General features: G+C 39.2%; 2 protein-coding genes across 2 annotated transcripts in view; both read left to right on the top strand.

Annotated features, from left to right (window-relative positions):
- Positions 1-150: 150 nt before the first annotated feature.
- On the top strand, positions 151-23669 carry FBXO30 (F-box protein 30). The gene is made up of 4 exons (XM_007056266.4): positions 151-186; positions 5968-6073; positions 17530-19627; positions 20652-23669. The coding sequence occupies exons 3-4, from the start codon at positions 17546-17548 to the stop codon at positions 20853-20855; spliced, it is 2286 nt and encodes a 761-aa protein (XP_007056328.1). The 5' UTR covers positions 151-186; positions 5968-6073; positions 17530-17545; the 3' UTR covers positions 20856-23669.
- EPM2A (EPM2A glucan phosphatase, laforin) overlaps positions 160-24466 on the top strand; it is a 95897-nt gene continuing 71590 nt past the window's right edge. Inside the window, exons 1-2 of the mRNA XM_037894929.1 lie at positions 160-186; positions 5968-6073. The gene's annotated coding sequence lies outside the window, so the exon portion shown is untranslated. The remainder of the gene's footprint in view (positions 187-5967; positions 6074-24466) is intronic.

Raw genomic sequence — 24466 nt, 5'->3', positions numbered from 1 at the left:
CGCGCGCACACTCTCTCCTCCTTCCACCCCGGAACCGGGTCGAATCCGGAGGGGCTCGCTCGCCCGCCCTCCCTCCCCGCGCGCGCGTGCCCGCCCGCCCGCCGGCTCGCGCGGCGGTTGGAGGCAGGAGCGGCCGGCAGCGGGGCTGCACGGAGCCCTGCCCGAGACAGAGCCGCCGCGCGGACGGTGAGTGAGTGACCGGGGCCGGGCGGGGTTTTCTCCTCAGTCCGCATCTTCCCCGTCGGCGCCGCCAGGGGCAGAGGGGGCGGGGTCTCTAGGCCGGGCCTGGGGCCGGGAGCAGCCGCGCGCTGGCTCGGCAGCGGTGAAAGTTCAGGTGCTGCGGGGTGAGAGGCCGCAGCCGCGAGAAGCTCGGCGACCCACAGGAGAGTCCGGGGCCGGGGAGGGGTGTTTCCCTCCTCCCCACTGCCCGGGGGACGGGTAGCCCGGCCTTGGGTGGGTGGCCGCCCGCCGCCCTTCTCTGCTGCCCCGGGGGGGGGTCTCCTAGCCCGGCCCGTGCGGGCCCGCCCGGCAGGGACAGCCCGGCGGGGGGCGGGGCGGCGTTCGTGTCACCCCTCCCTTGGCTGCTGGGCTTTAATACCGATCCCAGCCTGCGGCTGGGCGTATGTGGTGGTAACATGCCATTTAGGGTGGCTGGCGAACCAGCTCCACCCCTGCTCTCTAGCTCCCCACCCCTTTTCCCTGTAAGGGCTGCTGCCTGGGTAGGTTTCTTGCGGAGCACACAATGGCTGTGTGGAGGAGACGTTCGCCATATGGTTGCTTTCCCCCTCTATTTAGCCTGCCCATTGCTGCTATTGTTAATATTATTTTAAAAAATATGTATTACAGTAGTCCCCAAAGAGTAGGGTCAGGATCCTGTTTCGCTAGGTGTGATCCAAATACAAAAAGTCAGCCCCTGCCCCAGAGTGCGGTCTTGCTCTTTTACTCGTAGAAAGGGGAGCAAATAATTCCTAGTTGCTTAAAGATTTCTCTGATCCTTTATGTGAGTATTATAAGTGACAGTTCCAACTAAGAGAGGACTTGGTCCCTTAGTTGCTTAATCCATTGAAATAAAAAAAGAGGAGGCAACTTGTTCCTATATAAATACGAAGGAGATAGTATAGCTGAACACTGATAATACTTAGTCTTGCCATGAGTGCAGGGGACTGGTCTAGATGACTTCTCAAGGTCCCTTCCAGTTCTACAATTCTATGATAATAAAGAATAACAAACATAAATATAGGGGAGCTGGGTAGTGACTTTGCCTAAAACTTTTAGCTGTAAAAAAAAATCATGCAGTCTATTTTTGAGAAGCCTTTAACACCTTTGCAATTTGGCAGGGAGAAAGCTGTAGGGTTGGGTAAGTGTTTTTTCTTTGTCCCCTGGAATTCCATTCAGATTTGTCTGAGAAACTTTTCAAATCTGCATTTCTCTTCTGTTGTTTGTATTATTAACATGTCAAATAAGCAGCAGCAGCACATCCTGCACTGGTAGCCCAGGGAGCTGATAACCTCCCCAGGAAGTGGGAAAAGAGAGAGCTGGGCTGGGTTCCCTTCCCTTTCTCTGGGCCCAGAACGTAGCCCAATCCCCCACCTCACCCAGGATAACAACCTTCTGTCACTGCTAGGTAATATAACTAATCCTGTAACTCAACCTGTGTTGCAGTTTTGAAGGCTTAGGGTTCAAACTCTGCAGAAGATGCACAATAGTGGGATTGTCATATTTGCATATACTTTTGTTTTTACTTTTTTTAAAAAAAAGTTCTAAGAAATTACACATACAAAACTGTTAAAAGAATATTATTTAGGTTGGGAAGTCAAACAGCTGAAAGTTGAAAAATGTCTAAATTTAGGCTGTCTGTGCAATTTTAATTCAGTTCTCTTGTGTGTATGCATTATGATAGTTTCCGATGAAGTGAGCTGTAGCTCGCGAAAGCTTATGCTCAAATAAATTGGTTAGTCTCTAAGGTGCCACAAGTACTCCTTTTCTTTTTAATTACATGATCACATACTATTTTTTTTTTTCTACAAGAGCCTTTCTTTATTTGGTGTAGAGAAATGAATCAGGCTTGTGTGAGCTGATCGCCATATTTGGGGTCGGGAAGGAATTTTCCTCCAGGGCAGATCGGAAGAGGCCGTGGAGGTTTTTCGCCTTCCTCTGTAGCATGGGGCCCGGGTCACTTGTTGGAGGATTCTCTGCTCCTTGAAGTCTTTAAACCACAATTTGAGGACTTCAATAGTTCGGACATAGGTGAGAGGTTTTTCGCAGGAGTGGGTGGGTGAGATTCTGTGGCCTGCGTTGTGCAGGAGGTCGGACTACATGATCATAATGGTCCCTTCTGACCTTAGTATGTATGAGGTTTTTTGTATGCTCTCTGCCTCATTTGTTGCAGAAGTGTAAAGGTATTTAGAGAAGAAAGGAAGAGACTGAAAGAAGAGAGAGGATGGTCTCATGTTCAAGGCAGGTGAATGCCACATGAAAGCACAGTTTTCTCCCTGCCTCTGTTTCAGACTTCCTCTGTGATGTTATAAAGTCACATAAACCAAAATTTTGGCAAGGGGCTTCTTATGTGCTTCTTATATTCTGGGTGCTCAACTTGAAAGACTTGGAGCCTGATAAGCAGAAGTGTTGAGTGCTCACACTGCAAATAAAGTGGATGCTTTGCACTCTGTCAGTAATCCAATGTGGTCTGGAGGTATAAGTATAGGGTTAGGAATCCTAACTCTGTCTGTATTGCTAAATCACTGTATGGCGTTAGGCAAATCTCTTGTCTTTATTTTCCCCATCTGGGGATAATGCTCTTATCTCACAGTGGAGATAAATTCATTTGTTAGTGAGGCAGTCAGTCAGATACTACGATGATGAATACCCTAGAAAAGACCATGAGGAAATTAATAATTCTGTGTTAATTGAAGGCTTTGGATGGTATGCAGGAGCCACTATTGGAGGATAAAAAGAAGTATTGAACAGCTGCCTCATTCTGTGAGTATAGTCCATCCTCTCTGCACTGAATGAGGCAATGGTCCTGTTAAAAGTAGTATGTGATCATGTAATCAAAGACTGTATTGTAATACATACACACAAGAGAGCAGAATTAAGGTTGCAAGGGCAACCTAAATTCTTGGATTTTCTAACTTGACTTTGAAAACTGACTAATACATTTTTTTTGTATACACTGTAATTATGAAAGTACCTATGACTTACATATAGTATGTCTGAATATTTTCATGTTGAAATACCTCTCAGTACCACGCATATATAAAGAATATGCAATGAACATTTATTAATCAGTGGAGGGAATATAATCACATAGAAAACAATTTTTTTCATTCGCCAAAGGCAAAACAATTGTTCTAAGCACTACTATGAAATCAATCCTCTCAAATGGTTTTTTAAAAGCAAATATAAGGTATATTGGTGGCTAAATTTCTAATTAGTAAGCTCACTGCCTTTTAGTACAAAATCTTAGCAGAAGTAATGGTCAGTACAAAAAAATTTAACAAGACTTTGGTTCAAGTTGTTCATCAAACTACTGGTATCTGTTGCATATTTTTTTAAAAACTTCATGTAGGTGCTAAAATTATCTTCAGTTTTGCCAGTCATATTTACAGTTAAGGTAAATTTGAGTGGCTTAGAAGTAGAGCTCTTATAGAATCAGTAGTCCCGTCCCATTCCCCGCCCCGCCCCCCGAATGTGGGCATGTTTCTGTGCTGTGCAGAAGCATAACAGTTTTGAGTGACAGCTCAGTTACAAATGAGGTAGTTTTTTTAAAGTATGCTTTGTTTACCACAGCCACAGTGCATTGCAATACTCAAAACACTCTGTTTTAGCTGAGTCACTATTGTCATCAGCCCTTGAGAGGGTTTGGACAAGCATGCTTGTTTGGAGCCCATGGATTATATATCTTAGTTTCATGTCTGCTGACATTTGGAAAATACTTCTGTTTTTAACTGGCAAATATAGATGAGAAATTGGTGATTCATTGTCCTCTAAAAATTCATCTCAAAACAGTCTTCAAGAGCCAAGCTTTTTTTCTTTACACAGTCGTCTTCATTTTAATTCAATAACTATGAAACAGCTAGTATATTGACAGATATGATCATTGGGCAGTTATCAGTACACATTCGCTTTTGTGTTGCTAAAAGGTACATCCTAGCAACTATTTGAGAGAGCTCTTCAATTTTAAGCCCTTGTTTACATGTCCTTATAACATTCTGAAAGTTACTTTGTGGGCTTAGATATCTCATAGTTACTTGTAGCTCAAACGTGGGTTTTTAAAACTTAATGAAAAAACATTGAATTGTTTTTCCTCCTTGTTTTGTAATACTCAGTTACCTGGTAAAAAAGGCCTATGATTTCTGATGCTCTGAAATTCAAATAGAGGGGAAAATAGGGGGGAAAAACATGCTAGACTGCAATGAGTATGAATGTTTCTGATTGTTTAATGAAGCATGGTTTAATGATACTGAAGTTAAGTTCCTGAAAGTAGAAGGGACATTAATTTTCTTAAATTTTAACACACAGGATGAACTTAAGGGAACTGATCATCCTGCTGTTTAGTGTATCATCCTATGTATGGTGTATCATTCTCCTGTCTGTTGTATGTCTTGTTTATTTAGATTGGAAGGTCTTTCGGGACAGAGACTGTCTTCGTGCATTGAAAAACGGGGGCCTGGTTGGGGCCTCTAGGTGCTACAATAGTACAAAAGAATGATCAGATCCCCAGATATGCATGCATATATGTAAAATTACACAACAATGCATTGCATCTGCATTTCAGTGCTTGATCACTAGATACAGGTTTTCATATGTTCAGTTTGCGTTTAAATATGCTTGTTCATTCCAATGTGGGCACCTACAAATGTCTGTGTAGAAACCACAGAAACAAAGTTTCAACAAGATGTTATGATTGACATCTATAATTAGGCAAAGGTCATGAATTTAGATGTTTCCCAGCAAAATTGCCACAACATGCATGAATTAAAGTATTAAACTTAACACCCTCTGCAGAAATAATATATATCATATATGCAAGAGGGTGTGTAGCTGTGATTTTGGTTGTGCAGCTAAAAATGTCAACCATCGTGCATTAATGTAGATCTTTGCATTTATAAGTATAAACACAGGTACATAATTATTCTTATCCTTGTGCAGTGTCTCATTACTTCTCTAGGTCAGACTGCTTCCCTCTCATCCTTGTTTCTTAACCTCTGATTTGGCTTTTCTGGAGACAAAACTTTTCTCAGAGAGGGTACCGTCCTAAAGGATACGTTTTCCCCCTTTGTTTTTACCATTCCGGTGCTCCATATCCCCTAACAGCTACTAGCAGTGCGTGGGTACATGCATATACAGGGCAAAGATAGGGCACTTGAAGGCTCTTTAATGCTGCAGATAAATGCTTAACAAAATCCAGTGTCTGGAAATTGAAACTACACAAATTCAAACTGGAAATACAATGCAGATTTTTTAAGACTAATTAACCATTAGAACCTATATCCATGGGCTTTGGTAAATTCTTCATAACTTGTAACCTTTTACTCATAACTGGAGATCTTACTAAAATATGTTGTTATTCAAGATGCCAGTTTTTGAACTACATGCAGGAATCGCTATGTGAATGTTGTTATGCAGGAGGTCAGACTAGATAAACTTAATGATTGCTTCTGGCGTTAATCTATGAAATAGCAATCTCTTGTGACTGATAACTGGCATCAGACAAGTGTTGCAAAACTTACCATCTTTGGTGCTAAAGCTGTTTGCCCTGTTCTTTATTAAGATTAATAATAAAACTAATTACATTTTATTTGTCCTTTGTGGAATATAGAATTTTGCAAAATGTTAGTCATACAAACCTACTTGCAGTCCCAGATAGGCAAGCATATAACTCTTTTTAGAGGATTGTACAACTAGGGCGTGACCCTTACAGTCAAAAATGAAGCCTTATATCTTTTTTGATTTCATCTTTTGCAGAGTCTGCAACAATCAAGCAGTCGTACTGAGGTCAAGTTCAGAAGTGATTTACACATGAAGCCAAACTGGCTCTCTAGCTGACTTCCCTCTGCCACCGTCTCAGAAGGTAGAGTGCTTTTGTGCCTGAGCCTTGCATTAAGTATAGTTGCTCCAGGTGTAGTTGTCCTGTAGTAGTCTATTGCCCAAGGTTAATCAAAGTTTTGGACTGTTAATTGGGAAATGGGGCAAGAGATCAAGAAAGCATGGCAGACCTGTCACAAAAACACAAAAGGGAAATCCTGGTGATTTAAAATGACAATGTTACATAATTTATTTAAGGTTGTTGGAAGGAAGGCTGAGTTCCACCTGAGAGAGGCTTGCATTCTAAAATAAAACCGGTGTCTTGTAGTCACCAGCTGGAGGGGTCCAATCTAGAAGTGGTATAATGGTCTAACGGTTTTTTTCTTTAAATTATTCTATTTCTGGGCTATAGTCAGAAGGCTTTCTGAAGGAAATATGTCTTAATTCAGGGATTGGCAAGTTTTGGTGCGCAGCCCATCAGGGAAATCCGCTGGCGGGCCGGGACGGTTTGTTTACCTGCAGCATCCACAGGTTCGGCCGATCGCAGCTCCCACTGGCCATGGTTCACCGTTCCAGGCCAATGGGGGCTGTGGGAAGCGGCATGGGCCGAGGGATGTGCTGGCCGCTGCTTCCAGTAGCCCCCATTAGCCTGGATCGGCGCGCGACCAGTAGGAGCTGTGATTGGCCAAACCTGTGGACGCTGGCAGGTAAACAAACCGTCCCATCCCGCCAGCGGATTTCCCTGACTGGCCATGTGCCAAAGGTTGCCGATCCCTGTCATCATAAATACTCTGGAGAGTGGGGAGATGGTTTTAAGACAAGAAATCGGAGGCATAAGGGGCCTAGAGACAGGCTTATAACTCCTAGAACTAGTAAAATGTATAAAACTGTCTCACTAATATTAAAATCTAAAAAGGAATAAGTGCTGAGGATTTTTATTTCTTCTACCGAGTCTCATTGCTCTACTACTTAGAAGCAACTATAATTTTGCATCAGGCATGATTTTAGGTCATTTGCCTTCCAAATCATTATAGTATTTGTTTTGATCATTCATAAGAAATAGTTTGTTGATGCATAGAACTATAAGATGCTAACTGAATCTCTTAGTGGTTTTTTCCCCATAAGATATCAGGAAACAGTGTTGTGAATGTTGTTTTTCTGCTTTCTATCGTATGGTGGTTGTAAATAGTCATGCTTTGTGACAGTAAAGTTAGTAGTATGTTCCTTGTTTGTTTTCAGAGCTCTCTCTACTGAATTTAGTGTCTAAAGTAAGTTTACTGCTTTTTATTCATGTTAGCCATGGAGAGCCAGCACTTTAAGAAAAGGAGTGGAATTTTGTTCCTTCTTGGGCATCAAAAGCCTTGGTCTAGTTGTATACACATGAGCAAATGCTTTGAGGGCAGTTGCTTTGCACAGGTATTGCTGAAGATGTAAATGGCCAGCAGAACCTTATGATGATGATGGTATGTGAGAAGAAAAGAACCCAGTATGACTTCTAGATGCTATGGGGGAAAACCTCTTGTAAACTGAATACATATGATTTGACCTAATTACGAGAGAAACATACAACTCCATGAAGCTGCCTTTACGGTAGTTTTTTTCTGAAAACGGACTATGGGATTTTATAAATCCATATAAAATACAAAATCCTGTTCATTGTATATACTTTGTGAGGATTAGATTAATTTGTCAATGATCTCTCTTTTTTTATGCTGCTTTCAGACAAGTCATGCCTTCTCAATTCCTTTTTTCTGAACAAAACCTTTGTTCAAGTATCTCCTAAAACTCACCTGACTCTTGCTACAGGAAGTGTTAATTTGCTCTTAAAAAATTTGTATGGAATCAAGACGTGTGCATATCTCAGCTGAGAAGCTGCTTAATCTTGAAACTATAACCCTTACCCTTGCTAATTCATCCTCCTTACTGTTCTAGTTTTATAAATTTAAAATTAGATTATAAACTCATCAAGGAAGTGCCATATTTTGTATTTATCTGAAGTGTCTAATACCATTGGGTGCTGTATCTATAATAACCACATATTTCTTTATCCAAGAAACAATTAAAAATTGCATAATAATTGTTGTACATAGTAAAATAAAAGGGCTTACACATGTGTATTAAATATATACTGAGATCAGTGTCTAAATGTACCTTGTGTTTATATGTACAGCATTATACATGGCCATCTACTTGTTTTAGATAATTATTTCGTATGAATGATTACCAAATAACACTAGATGTTATTAATTAAGTTCCAGTCATTAATTTTTAATAATAGTATGCATTTACAACTAAAATAAAGATTTTATTTATTTACAGTAAAGAAACTAATACTGGGTTAAATTCCCCTCACAGTCTGCACTTGCTTACAGAAGTGGGAAGGGAAGTTTGAACAGGAAGTTGAGGCTGCAACCTCTGTTTTGTGGTGGCAGAGGCTGCATTAGCTTTGAAGAGGTCATGGCTGTAGTCAACTTATCTGAGCACCTTTGTTCCTCTGAAGCCCTCAGTGGGCATTAAAGCTACCCTCCTTTGGTCAAAATCCATAGGGATGACAGGCTGTGGTATATCACCTGCCTTCTTTTAGCAGAAGAGTTCTAGTTGAAGCAAGGATATAGAACTTGCATGTCCCTCTACCAGTTAAATGTATCTGCCCCATTATTTGAAACTTAATAAAACTGAAAAAAACAGTGCTACGAATAATATGCATACTTGAAATGTTAGTGTTATTGTCCTGCTATAGTAGAGAATGAGTTCTTATCTCACTTTTTTCTAACTTGTAAATTATTTTAAACTTTTGATGTGGGGAGGATGGGCTGGGGAAGATTATGTAAGAGCTTAAATTTATGTAAGAGCTTAAAAAAATTGCCTAAGACTTACTAACCTGAGAACTAAATTTACGAGTTAAAATGAAAAATTTCTATCAGAGTATGCATCGTGTAGTTTAAAAGAGTAAAATAGGTCTATCTTTGTTTTGTATCTAACTGTAACCTTGTCTATCCATTTTCTGTAATGCACGTTAAACTTGCATTTCTTTGGGGGGGGGCAGGTTGGTTCACCATTTTTCCTTTTGTGGGTTCCTTCTCCTGTGATGGATCCTGATGAATATTTTCCTGAGTTGTCTTCAGTTTTTTTTCTCCTGCTTCCATGTACTTATCTTTTTACCTACATTGTGTTCTTTACCTTCTCCAGTATTTTTTTCTCCTTTCTTCTCCTCCTCCTTCAGAATCTTTCAATCCAGTTGTTTTCTAACACATCATAAATCTTCCCCATCTCTCTCTCCTGCCCACCTACACTCAACACATAAATCCACCCTCTCAAATATAGGATGTGAAATTTTTACCAGACACAATAGACAGAGGACTCAATCTACTGGTGAAAAACCAGTATGAAAGATGGAAGGGTCAGTAGGGTGCCAGTGTCCAGGAGCCATTCCAGGTGAGATGCCAAATATTTCCACATCCTCCCCAAACTACCAGGATTCCCTTCTGGGTTCTCTTTCTGGATTCTGCCTTTTGTATTAACCATCTGGCTGCTAAAAAGGGATGTCTGTCTTCATTTTTTGAGTCCTCTTCTTCAGTGACTAGCTGCATTGCCTATTTCTGCTCCATGTTTTTCCAAAACAAACATTAGAATGTAACTGTCAGTTTCAGAGGATTCTGAATAGACTGGTCAATTTTCATTCTGCTGCAGCTTAAAAGGTGCTGAGGAGCAATAGAGGCACAGAGATTGGTCAGTCTGGAGTCAGGCAGACGATATAACATCAGTTTATACTTGATTCACATTGGAAAGGTTCCCTTCAAAATCTTAAGGGCTAGAAACTTTTTTAAAAAGTGAAAGCAAGTAGGAAAGTGGCCTTTTTAGCATCGTGACTATGCAAGTTGTGACAAAACGAGACAGGACAGCTACCAGAAAGTGGTGGAAAACTGATATATGAGCCCTAGAATGGTAAAAGGCTCTTTTCCCCATGAACTGAAAAGAGGTTACTTCAGGTGAACTTAGGGATACCTCAGTTCAATTAAGGGCTCCCTGTGACCTTTTAAAACCCCTTTTCTAGTACGTGCACATGCGTGTCAGACAGAGACAAGCTGCAGCAGGGAGAAAAATCTTTTCCTGGCTGGAAGACTGCTTTCTTGCTTATAAGGGAAGCAATCCAGCTAATGGACTGTTTGGGGAAGGATTGGCACCCCAGAGCCCGCATAACAAGGCAACACCCCAGAGAGGTGACAGGGAGAGGTATTTCCTTTTTATGTTATGAACTTGATTCTCTTTGTTAGGCCCAAGGAGTAAGCTCCAGCCAATTCTGAGGCCCACCTTGTAAATATTCAAAAATAAAATCTGAGTGAGGAATAAAAATTCTCCGAAGTGGGACTGATTTGCTCCGGGCCCCCAACTGCTAGAGGGGAAAATGTTGAGCCCAGTGAGGTGAAGGAGGTGCCTTGCTACAAGGTCTAGAAGATACCGTTTTGAAGCCATTATTAAACTGTCTTAATATTTGTATTAGCACAACAGCTATAATCATGAGGTTGTTCATAACAGCTGGAATTTTAATCCTTTTCATTATGGCAGGTTTTCAAAGCATGTTCTGGCTGATCTGGTCAGCTGACTATATTGTATGTACAATAACATCAAGTGATCCTTCAAATTCTGAGAGCGGTGGTCACCTCACTGGAACTGGATGTATTTTTAGGTTTCTCTGCTAGTAACAGTCAAGCGTAAATACTTCAGCTTCTCAGATGAACTGAACCTAGTTGCTGACATTATATAATAGGAAAAGTACAGCTGTTCGTTCTTTGTATAGTCACTAATTTGACAAAGTATGTTAAGTAACTAATATCATGTAGGGTAACATAAAATAAGTCAGTTCTTTTCCTGGCATGTTCTATCTGGAAATAACGTTTATATTTTCCCTTGTCATTTCTAATATGATTGCAACACAACTACTTGATCTGTTTACTCTTCGAGTTTTATATTACTGTTTTGAAAGAACAACTTTCACACACTGTTAAACATTCAGGTATCTTCAAACCTAAATCCTTTTTTACCAGAGTTTTTCTTTTTTTCAAGTTAACACAAACATTAGTGTTTCATGGTTCTTGCTCCTTGTTTTCAGTGAAGTAATGATGACTCATTTTTCATTTAAAAGATTGTAGCCTTAAATTTTGAGTAATAAAGATTTCTTTACTTGCTAGATCATGTAAAAGCTTAGCTGTGAGGGATATTGTAACTAATGAAAATGAAAAATAAAAATGAGGGGCTTCAGTAGGTATGCTAGCTTGAAAAATTAAATGTAGTAATGGCAACTAACTTGTCATTCATATATTTGATTATTCCTAAAACAAATGAATACTACTTAAACTTAAATTTCCCAATTGGAAAATGTACACATTTTGATGTAGACTTAAACATTTTGTGTTATGGGTAAGACTTAGATTTTGTCTTGAATATTTTTAGTAAAAATCATGGACAGGTCGTGGACAATAAACAAAAATTCACGGAAGCCCATAACCTGTGATTTTTACTAAAAATATCTTTGACAAAATGGGGAGGGAGGAGGATCCAGGACCCATAGTGGCTGGGCTACTGTGGGGTCCAATCCCCACTCTGGCAGCTGGGCCAATGCCGGGGGACTCCCACCACCCCCCTCAGCTGGGCTGCTGCGGGGGATCCCCTGCCATGGCTGGGCTGCTGGGGATGGGGGGTTCCTGCCAAGTGCCATGGATGGGCAGCTGTGAGCCCAGCTGCCTGTGGCGAGTGGGAGCTCTGAGGGACCCCCAGGGAGGGAGCCCCGGGGTCCCCCTGCTGCCCAGTGGCTAGGAGCTGCTGTGGGCCTCCACCAGCAGCAGCTGAGAGCTGCGGGGCTTCTTGCTGAGACCAGTCCAACCCCAGGGCAGAAAATGTCATGGAGGTTTCTGGAAGTCACGGTTTTCATGACCTCCATGACATAATCATAGCCCTAGTTATGGACAATTGATTTTAGGTTACTTTAAAACACTGTCAGTGTATCAGTGAGTTCATGGTTGGTTTAAACTAGTGAAAGTCCACTGTAGATGTTCAGTGTTGATTAGCAGGGATTAAAATAACAAATCCGTGAAAAGAACATCTAAAAAGATTTGAAGTTTGGTAATAAGATACGAATAAAACACTCTACTGACACAATTACACTTCATCAACTGGGGTTCTGAAGTCCTAACTGTGCAGCATGCAGAATTTTGGTGAATTTGAAGTACTCATTGCCTCCTGAAAATGTAAATCCACTTCTAAAGTATTTTTTTTAAATATCTTTATTAAGAAGCAGATATACATTCAGTGCAGACACAAACACCTAGCTAATACTGGGCTAAATTAGTTGAGTCTGCCTAGTATAAGTGATTAAATTTTAGTGTCTGATCTGGCATTAATATAGTGCCCATTAGGTTTATTTGAAAAATCTCCACCACGTCCTCCCTCCCCAGACACTTTAAATTTTATCTGTATGTGTGTAATAAATACTTGACTCAGTACTAGTGAATGTCAGCTAATGGCTGAGAGAAGAGGCTGGGAACTTAACAAAAGATGAGTTACTAATCACAGAGCTCAGATTTCACGCAATCTGACTTTAAAGACTAATATAGCTTGCTAGGGTGCATTAGTGCTATAGTAGCATGCTCTTGTGTAAACTTATATAGTCTATTTAAAGATAGTGTTTCATGATGGCTACATTGATTTATTTATTTGTTTCGCGCTTTTGTATTCACAGAGCCAAGCAATAGCATTCTTAGTGGCCAAGTGGAGCTCTTGGAGCCCACCGCCAAATTTGGTTAGCAGGCACTTCTCGACGATGTGCATTATTGTTTGATCTGGGCTGCAGCTGAGTTAGTGAAGTCACTGGTCACTTTTAATGATGTTTGTAGCTCTCTTGAAAAATAACTATGGAAAACTGAATAAACCAAGCCTTGCTGCTACAGGGCTATTTCTCCCCTGCCCCCAAACCCCCCTCCTCTCCCCCCCCCCCAAAAAAAAAAAAAATCTCAGGAGGGTGTTTGAGCATATAGAGGGGGAAAGGATGACATGAAGGAGCAGGAGATACGCAAAGGTTCATGGTTGGGAGGCACCCAGAGTACATGCGCTCAGTTCTTGGCATTTTAAAGACGCTACATTTTTATTACATGTATCTCTTTAGGGAATATATGTTAAAGTACACCAGTGTTAATTGGCTGCCATAGTTTGCATGTTTAGTAGAACAAAAAATTTTCTAAACTGACAGTCTGAAAAATATCTTGGTTTGGCTTTGTTAAAACATTTGATGTTGACCTTTTTATTAGATTTGTTTTATTATAACTTAAATGTTACAGACATTTAGAACCAAAACCAAGGATGTTTTACAATTTTGAAACTTTCCAAAAGCTTTTGAAACCAAGAAACTTGGCATAACTGACCCTTTCCTGAAAATAGTTTTGGTTTTGACAAATCATTTTCAAACAAAAATGTTTCAAATATTCTTGACCAGCTCTAATATTTATGAAAGACAAGTTTTGAACATCAAGTTTGGGTGACTAGATTTTAGGGAATAGTTACTAAAAATCATAGAATTGTAGAACTGGAAGGGACCTCGAGTGGTCCTCTAGTTCAGTCCCCTGCACTCATGGCAGGACTAAGAATTATCTAGACCATCCCTGACAGGTGTTTGTCTGACCTGCTCTTAAAAATTTCCAGTGCTGGAGATTCCACAGTCTCTCCAGGCAATTTATTCCAGTGTTTAACCACCCTAACAGGAAGTTTTTCCTGATGTCCAACCTAGACCGTTCTTTCTGCAATTTAAGCCCATTGCTTCTTGTCCCATTCTCAGTAAGGAGAACAGTTTGTTTTTTTTTCCTCCCTCCTCCTTGTAACAACCCCATTTATGTACTTGAAAACTGTTATCACTTCCCCTCCCAGCTTTCTCTTCTCCAGACCAAGGCTTTGTCTACACTACCAATTGAACGGCAAAACTTTTGTTGTTCACAGATGCTTAAAAAAGCCTCCCCCTGAAAGACAAAAGTTTTCCACAGCAAGTGGCAGTGTAAACCGCTCGTTGTAGGCAGGAGCGCTCTCCTGTTGACAGCGTGAACCCTGCTCATAGGAGGTGGAAATATTTTGTCGTCAGAAGTGCCAACAAACAGTGTTTACACTGCCCGACTTTTAGCGACACAGCTGTAGTGTAGACAAAGCCTAAACAAACCCAATTTGTATGTGAGGACTGCTGGCAATTTGCTCATACAACAAAAAGTCTCATTAGTTAGCCTTCAACCATACGTTCAATGACTAGGTCACTTTGTGATGGGGAATTTTGTAACATCCCCTTCAATAAACTTTTCTATTTTCACGTTTTGGTGTGGGTTGACAGTTTCAGTGTATGATTTGAAGGATTATCAGTACATCCGTTGGGATCAACTGAACATGTTAGCAAAATTAATTTTTGTCACTAGCTAATTTCTATGATCCAAAGTGAATGTAACTGGTTGTAATTTTTTTCAATATGAATCCTTACTTTTTCTTCTAAAAACAAACACAGCAATCCCTCCCCAATATTCATTTTACTAACACAGTTGCTGCCCCGATCCCAGAATCATGACAGTCCTTCACATAAACCCAATGTGGATATGGCCTCCTCCCAGGCATCACTACGTACCTTATCCCCAGCAGCCCTGAAAGCATCTCTCTTCCCAACCTGAGAATGATACAGTTCTCAACCGCTTCCAAAATAGCAGCCTCTACTACTTCAACAGTAGTAAAGACAAGCTTCTCTTCCATCACCATGAGTCCTCCTTTTTTGGGTCCCTCTTTCCACCCTGGACTGGGAGGGAGGTCATGAGTGAGTGACTGTTGTGCTTCAGAATTTTTATTTAGAGAGCAGAGATATGAAACGGGGGCAAAAAAAGATCCTCTTTTGAGCTTGGAATAGAGCTGCAAACATAGTCTTGCAAGCAGACCCTCTTCTGTGGAACTCTCCATGCCCTTTAGTTTTCCTAGCTTTGTAGAAACAGATTGCAAGCTGCCTGTGTGTGTGTGTGTGTGTGTGTGTGTGTGCAGGGTGGGGTGGTCCTATCAGAGAAACTAATTCTAATATGGTGAAAAGGATGCTTTCTTTGAATAACCTGCTTGATGTTCCTTTTCAACTAATAGAATCCGAAGGGGAGGGAAATATTTTTCCATAGCTGTAAAGAGGCCATTTTTTAACTATTTCTGTTCAGTTTAGAAATTTGTGCAGGAGTCCTCTTAAAAGGCACTCCTGGCAGAATAGAAAATTTATGGAAAATTCTGTTACGGACCTTTCTTCCCCCACCCTCCTTTTAATTATTTACAGTCAAAACATTTTAAAACTTCATTAAAGAATTTCCTTAGACATTGACTTAATCTGTAGGACATATGCATGAAGGCTTTGACTAATTGCATAACTTTAGTGATTGGTAAACTATTTACAACATATGATGAAAAGCTAATTTGTTACATATAAACAAAAAGGAACTCTTCATAGTGGGGGAAAAATAAACCAGCTGTGTTGTGCCTATCAAGTGCAGCACATATGTTTCTTTGTTAGTAGAGTTCAGCAGAGTGGGTGGCCAAAACATTTGAATTATTCAAATTTAGGGGGCTGATACTTCACATTTTGAACTTCAAGACAACTTTAAGCATCAGAAGAGCATAGATTTAAAATCCCATGAATAGCATTCTGTGACAAAAACACCTTAAGTTACTAAAAAATAAAAAATATAAAAACTTGTGAGTTCGTTGGTTGGTTACTTACATTTGTCAGTTTAGACAATGAAAAAATTCTAGTCACTTTCATTTCTATTTATAGTCAGTTAATTTCATTTCAGAGTTTTTGCAATAGCATACTGCTGCATTGCTTGAGTTGAAAACATTGCAGGGTGTATTTGTTTGCCATTGGAAATAAAAATCAAGCATGGAAACATTTCTGTTCTATCAACTTTAAGTTTTATATTCAGCTTAATTTTAGAAAACTTATTTATTTATTTATTGGTGGGCAGAGGGATGTACATTTGTTCTGTTCCTTTAAATCTCTACAAAAAATTAAGATTTAAGAATATTTTCCATACTTCATCAGTGTAGTCTTTCAGTAAAACATGTCATGAGAATCATGGAGTGATGCAGTATGATGCTTGTGATATTGTGAGATTGCTAACTGTGCTAACGCAAGCAATGATGAGCAATCTGTAAATTTATTTTTTCCAAGATTAATAGTTTAACCACAAAGGTTTGGGGTAAACATGGACTGAATGTGAACAGCATGTGAATGTGAAGAACATGTTGTTGAGCAATTGTCTCCTTTTCTCTGCCCTCTAATTTTAAGTGTATTCCTCCCCTGTATCTTAAAAATGTGTGTGTGTCGGGGGGGAGATAAACTGACTTTGAAACATAGTAATGCAATGTACTTTCAAATACAAATGTTTGCAGTGGCGAAACATGGAATGCCGTGTTTACTCTGCCCTCCAAATCAGAACAAGGAATCCAACTTTCTAGTGCCAAAGTGCTTTACAGTCGCGGCTGCTTCACAATAAAACTGATCACATGACTCCAATTATGTGGAGTTTCTTTATTGTTCCCCCATCTTCTCACTAGCATTAGCATAACCAAATAGGGAGGAGCAAAAGCCATTTAGGACACCTGGAAATGCATCTTTTTGTTTTTACTGATGGAGTGGGGGGAGGGGGTTAGCAAATTAGAAAGGATAGTAAAACTGCTGCATGCTAGAGCTTTGAGCAAACATTTTTCATAAAGATGTGAAAGTATTTTAAAAATTTCACTTTAAAAGAAGTGTCCATGATCTTGTTTGAGGTCACTTTAAAACAGTGTAACTTGATTTCTTCTTTGAGTGACCATTGCATATTCCCACTCATGCGATGCACTAGCAGTGCAGCTTTGCTGGTGGCCACTGGAGTGCCCCCCTACTGTCTTCCCCTCGCTGTTTCTCAGTGTTTTATGGGCCAGACTGTAAAAGGCACCATGACACTCCAACTACCTTATTATTTTTCAACTGTGGCAGCAGATGGACTAGGAACATCTCCAGACTTACCCATCTTCTTTGAAGACTTGGTGCCTTAGTTAGATTTCTTAGTTAGGATTAATATTAGAAATTTTAGCTCATTTGTTTTCTTTATAAATGTATTTTTTATGAGTTCCTGCACCTTGCTTCGGGCTTACTGATCCTATGGTGGATTCAGAGGGGAAGAGACTAGCATTTAAGAGGTTTGCCTCTTGTCCTGCTGTGTTTTCCATCTTGAATAACAGTTGAGTAACAGTTACAGTTGAGTAACCTTCATTTCTCTGTTACTCAAACTCTTTTTACCAAAAAAAAAAGTGTTAACTTATGGTTTGTGATTAATTAGTGTACTGTTCATTTATACCTCTGTATACATTATAGACCAAGAATATGTAGTTATTTGTTTTATTAGTAAACTTTAATGAATACTGAGTTAAAGATTAAGATTGTTTTATCTCCTTTCTCTTCCTCTCCCTGCCCAGAGCTGGACTTGCAATCATGGAGGAACATCAGCAGCATTTACACTGTGTCAATTGTGTCAGTCGGCGTTGCATGACCAGACCAGAGACTGGAATTTCCTGTGACTTGATTGGCTGCCCGCTGGTTTGTGGAGCAGTCTTTCATTCATGCAAAGCTGAGGAGCATCGCATTTTGTGTCCATTTGAAAGAGTGCCTTGTTTGAATAGTGGCTTTGGATGTCCCTTTAATGTAGCCCGAAACAAAATTGCTGAACATCTAGAAACTTGTCCTGCAAGTGTGGTATGCTGCACTATGGAATGGAATAGATGGCCAGTCAGTTATGCAGACCGGAAATCTTATGAAAATCTAAGTAAAGATGTTGATGAAGTAGAGCAGTTAGACATGGCTTTAGCCCTTCAAGACCAGCGCATGCTATTGGAATCCCTCAAAGTAGCAACTATGATGTCAAAAGCAGCTGATCAGATATCAGAACCTAGAGAGCAGACTTCTGTTAAGTCAAGTGCTCCTGACACAGTGCTTTCAAATGGGTTGATACCTGCAGATGAAGATTCCTACAGTGCACTTTATCAAGCTACTGTAGAAACTACTAAGAGTTTAGCTGCTGCATTAGATATACTGAACACTGCTACAAGAGACATAAGCATGTTAAGTTCAAGACTATGTATTTTGCCATATGGGATGAATGAAGATTTTCAGATTAAAGAACAAACTGCTAATGGATGTATCCAGAGTAAATTGTCAGACCATGAATATCCAGATGAAGATAACATGGGAGCAGTTGGTGGAATTGACTTTGATGTCTTGAGTCAAAATTCACAATCGGAACAAAATGGTTCAAGTGATTTTTGTTATGATGTAGTGCAAAAACATGACTTCAGTGTGAATCATGGTAATGCTTCTGCTTTGTGTAATGGTTTTCATGCAGAAAACATAGGTACAGAGGCATTGGACCAGAATGAAGATCTAGATGTGTGTGATTCAAAACCATCTAATGTAGCAAGTGGTGAATGTATTGCATCTCCTGATGGTGGAGCACTGAAGTCTTGCAGCTCCTTTCCTGTAGCAGCACAACAACTTAGTGAAGTAATAACGCCCCACAGTTTATTTAATGGCACTGTTAACCATATACAACTGCCGCGTGACTCCAGTGGAGAGGAAGTGTTAGAGAGGCAATTGGAACAAGAAAGGTTGAGAAATGTAGATGTGTTTTCTCTAATTCATCATCGATCATACAATTTTCTTGTTAACCACTGTTGGTCTACACCAAAGGAAGACAAAGCTGTTGATACATCAGATTTGGAGATAACAGAAGACCCTATGGGTCTTCAGGGGATAGATCTAATCACAGCAGCTTTGCTGTTCTGTCTAGGAGACTCTCCGGGTGGTAGGGGGATATCAGATAGTCACATTGTTGATGGATATCACATTGATTTTGGGACTCAAACATTTTCCCTCCCATCTGCGATATTGGCCACAAATACAATGGTAGGGGAAATAGCTTCAGCTTCAGCATGTGATCATGCCAACCCACAGCTCTCAAATCCAAGTCCTTTTCAGACACTTGGGCTGGACTTGGTATTGGAATGTGTGGCTAGATACCAAACAAAACAGCGTTCAATGTTTACATTTGTTTGTGGACAATTGTTTAGGCGAAATGAATTTTCTTCACATTTTAAGAATGTGCATGGTGACATTCATGCTGGCCTCAATGGCTGGATGGAGCAGAGGTGTCCCTTGGCATACTATGGGTGTACATACTCTCAACGTAGGTTTTGTCCTTCAACACAAGGGGCAAAGATTATTCATGATCGCCATCTGCGGTCATTTGGAGTTCAGCCTTGTATATCTACAGTATTAGTAGAACCAGCTAAAAGCTGCCTCATTGGTCCATGTAGTGACCATCTGAGTAGTCTTCCTTTTGAGGTTCTACAACATATTGCTGGTTTTCTAGATGGCTTTAGTTTGTGTCAGCTTTCAAGAGTGTCACGATTAATGAGAGATGTATGTGAAAGCTTGCTTCAAGCACGTGGAATGGTCATACTGCTTTGGGAAAAGAGAAAGTACCCAGATGGAAGTTCTTCATGGCAAATAAAAGAAAAGGTAAGATAACTTTGTTTCTTGGAGATAAGAAGGTATGGGACATATCTGCTCTTGTCCTGAGGATGACTGTTTTCCCTAACATCCCCTCGCCCCCTCCAAATAATATGTATTCAGGTTAATTGACGACATGGTGTCTCTTGAAAAAGACCATCTTCTCTGGAACCCAATGCTATTTATTCTGAGAGCCTATTTGAAAAAAAAAAAAAAAAAAAGTGCTACAGTAAGTAGTTTGGTTGTCACCTTCCCAGCACATTCAACGTATCCCCAACAGTTTGGGGAATGGGATTTGAGGTAATTCCTGTTCATTGTTTCTATTGTGGTAATATGTAAAGTAATAGTTCTGTAATACTGGGAAAAATTGAAATATTTATCTAGAAATCAGAAATCTGCTTCCATAACTTTATTTAATACTATATATATCTGAAAGCGGGAATTTTGTCTAGTTTTAAATAGTATATAGATAGCAAGTGAAAGCACAGAATTCTAAGTTCTATCTGGGTGTTTATATCATGTCTCTTGCCATGGTACTGAGTGCCTTCATCAAGTAAGTAAATAATTTTTAAACATTCAAGTGACCTGAAAAATCAAGCACCAAGTTACACATTACATGAAGAGCTGAGTACCTGCATCTCCTTTCTCTTCAGCTGGACTTGAAGATCTCAGCACGACTGATAACCAGAACCTTACTTTTCAAACTAGAACCACACTGACTTAAAACTACACAATGTTTTTGCCTGACATGTAACTTCCTGATCAAATGTGTTCAGTTTAAAAGTAAAATAATTCTCTTCCCCACCTCAGCTCCTGCCCCAAACTTCCATCTTGTAAAGTCAACCTAGAATCTGAAAGTCAAGGTGGATATTACTGACTGGAACTTAGTAAACAGTACAAGCTGATAATGTTGATTTAGCTGTAATTAATGGTGGACCCAAATTAGTTACAAAACGAAGTGTTCATGGTAGTACTAGTTTGATTCTCTGTTTACAAAGAACGATTTGACACTAAGCATGTACTTGTTTTCCAGGTGTGGCGGTTCAGTACAGCTTTTTGTACTGTGAATGAATGGAAGTTTGCTGACATCGTAAGCATGGCTGACCACTTGAAGAAATGTAATTATAATGCTGTAGAGAGAAGGGAGGAGGCTGTCCCGCTGCCATGTATGTGTGTAACACGAGAACTCACTAAAGAAGGACGTTCACTCCGCTCTGTCTTGAAACCTGTACTTTAAATGCTATGTCACTCCACTTGCACATACACTCAAGCACCTGATATAACCTCTGTGTAATACTATGTGACACTTTATTAATGTACTAAAGATAATTTCTAGTTAAATCTACTCTGTCACTATGTATATAATGTTTTGAAGTGACATTTATTTTTTATAATACTGTTTAGTTGAAAGTATTGAAAGTTGCCTTAATGTTTGAAAAATTTGGAACTTGCTGGACAGGGTAGTTTTATCTAACTTATATAATTTTAAAAAAAATTCTCTAATGTATGTTTGTTTGTTTTTTTTTCCTGATTCACTGGTGCCCATATTTTTGCTGAATTAATAATATTTCAGAAATGGACTTCTAAAGGTATGCACATTCAAATAGGATACTTTGAGTTGTAGTGAGACAAGATCCTGACTAAACACATTTTGTGTGTTTGGTCTTGTTACAAATTACTAAACATTCAAAAGCTAAACACTATTCAGAACTTTGAAGTAGATGTCTCAGACAAACCCTTGACTTTTTAAGCACACGTGTGCGAATTTCTTAGTTTAATCAGTGTTCTAGTGCTCATCCTAGTTAATATACATGTGACCTAGGATATGAATTTTTTAAAATATGTAGCAATGAGCTAAGTGAACTCTGATTTATGGCAGATTAATTTTAGCACAACTTTCTTTTGATGTTTCAGCAGTTGTTACTTTTCTTGGGAACTAAGTTATTTCACTTTTGGGAGAAAAGCTCTTGAAGTTAAAACCATGAAATATTAGCCCTTAGTTGGCATTTGAGTTAAAAATCACTTTTTAAAAAAAAAAATCCCATTCGCCAATCCTGTAGTTGATTAAGGGAGAAAATGCTTGAACAAAATCTTCCTATTTCTGGTCATAAATTGGAATATGGGATGCACAACTGTGGATTTAAAATGCAGATAACAAAAGGGCTTAACTTGTTTTATGGTATTGTAACATGTATTGTCTTTTGTTTCTGTTAATTTGTCTATAAAAATGCTACACTGGTTGAGGGCATTTTAATTGCCTAAGTGTATCAAAATGTATCATCTTCATAAGATGAGGCAGTTTCCATAAGTTGCATAAGGCATATCCAAAATGTTCTGTTCAGCCACAACTTTGATTAAATGAACAACTCTAAATTGTTTCCACAGTCTCCTGTAATGTAGAAACTTGCATAGCATTTTGTGAATAGGAAGTATGTGCTATGAGAAATGCTCTGATAATTGCAAAAGCATAATAGCTTAATTCAAAATGACTTTCAGACTTTTGTGTTGGTGATCATGGACTGTTGCACTTGGTAACTGTGCCACACACTAAAACAGAAACAGACCAGAGGTTGGAACAATGAAATAAAGTATGTATTTCAATTTTAGGTAAAACAAGATACTCTTAAGAGGATGCTACAAAAATGGCTACATTTAAAGCTTGTAACTTCTATAAGAGATACTTGTTTATGGCTAACCTGGCTACAGTTCACAATTGCAGCATCTGTATATTGTCCATTCTGGGTCCAAACCAGCTAAACAGTCATTGCCCTTTTCTGTTCAGAGTGCTAAAGATGCTCCAGAAAGAAACCAGTTCTTCAGTGCCATATGACAAAACTGTTGAAGAGCTCAAGCAAAACAAGCTCTCTGCATCCTGTTCTCTAGAATGTCTGAATCTTGGGATCATGTGTCCTCTTTTCACACTTCTTCCTCCCACCTTGGATGGGAGAAAATTGGGGAAGAACCCTCTGGGGAAAAAAAAAAAGTTCATCTGTTTTCAGTAACTCTCCATACATATCCATGGTGCTGGCTGCAGGGAATGTGGATGATATAGTAATACAAATATAGTAATACAAATTAGGTTTTAGTTGGAGGTAGAAGGATCCCTACTTCCCTGCCCTCTAGTGTGTTGGCAATGCTGTTTACTCCTAAAACCAAGAGAAAAGAAACCTCCAGTCTCTTGCAGGGAAAATTTCCCTTTCAGCACTGTATCTCTTAGCTGTAATGGACCCTTGCTGTCTTTCCCTGACTTCCAGAAGTAGCTGTTATACTGGAAGAACTCAGACTATTTAGATGCATCTTTAAAGCTGCCTCCCAAGGTAATAGATGCTCACTTAGCCAAGGACTACTGTGACTTTGGTACTTAGTATTCTTTGTAACTACCAGGATCTTGTTTCCTGTAGAACAACTGGGCTGGGCAGAGGTGTTTCTCTAGAGAGAAGAGGGTACTGCAAGGGCTTATGTTGACAGAATCTAGCCTGTAGCTCAGTGCAAATATGCAGCTAAAGTAAAATTGGTTTTGCTGCTTTGTTAAAATAGGCATTTTAAATACTAGATATTTTCATCTTGACAGATAACACTACATTTTCAACACATGCACTTTTGTTCTCAAATATTAGATACTGACTTTTTTGTTAAATATAAGTTTCTATTTTTATGAAAATCTAGAGCTATTAAAATATCAATGCTGTAAACAAAATTTCTGCTTGTAAATTGTTTCATATGCAGGAATACATTACGTAATTAGTATAACAGCATTTATTTTACACTGCTATGCAGTCTGTAAAACATCAGTAATATGTAATCAGTTTATCAAACTTGGCTGTTTTTGTTCATATTTGTCCTGGGACTTTAAAAATATCTCTCATTTTCCCCAAATCATGATTTCCCTGTTGCAGTCTCCTTTACAGCATATGTACACAGCAGTTGCATTCTTTGTCTTTTACTTGATGCTGCATTGCTACCTTTTAAAAATGTTGTTTTCAATCATTATGCAATTTTTTTTGCAATGTCTGTTAAAATTCTAATAAAATACATTTGGAGTTTCCCTTTATTTAGCATGAATTTACCTTATTTTTTGTTAAGCTTCTGAACATTTCTTTCAGTATTTAAATGTGGCACTCTATGGCTGGCTATTGGATTGCAGTTAGGAATATTTTTAAAATCAAATTAACTCAAGGGAATTTCATGGTCAAATCAGACTTCTGAAAACTGGAAGATACATAATCTATAAATACACTTAATCTCTAAACCCAAATTCACTTTATGCTCCTGAAGAATGTAAATTCCGTCTCAATATGTGTTGATTTCCACATAATTAAAACAATGATCAACTTTGATGTTTTGTTTTTGAAGCTGACAGATGCTGTTATGTAGGTTTTCCTCCACAATTAAAGATAGTGGCTTTTGATTAATCTAGTTCTATCAGTTATCCTTATAACTCATTCAAAAAGCTCCAACTGGAAGTAGTAATAAGGAAAAATTAAACTGACAAAAAGGTTATATTTTATTGGTTGTAATGGTCCTCATGGTCATGAAGAACACTGTTCAATATCTAGTCTCCTGGGCCTATGGCTAAAGTTTTTGGGCATATGGAGAAGGCTGTTGCTTAAAATAATAGTAGCAACAATGCAGAGCAACTAGGCTGTGAGGAAAAATTATAGTGGGGGTAGGCTTTATACTAGGAATGTGAGGGAAAAATGTAAATCGGAAAACCCTTGAATTTTTTTTTAAACTATATTAGAATTATTCATGAAAGACTAAGGCTCCATCCACGCAGCGGCTTTTTACTATGCTACAGACTGGTATGGGGATATAGCTTTAAAAATAAAAAGTTTGTGTCTACACAAT

The sequence above is a fragment of the Chelonia mydas genome, chromosome 3 (assembly GCF_015237465.2).
Source record: "Chelonia mydas isolate rCheMyd1 chromosome 3, rCheMyd1.pri.v2, whole genome shotgun sequence".
Lineage (NCBI taxonomy): Eukaryota > Metazoa > Chordata > Testudines > Cheloniidae > Chelonia > Chelonia mydas.
The sequence above is the reverse complement of the archived record's forward strand: the minus strand, read 5'-3'. Positions and strand labels throughout refer to the sequence as shown.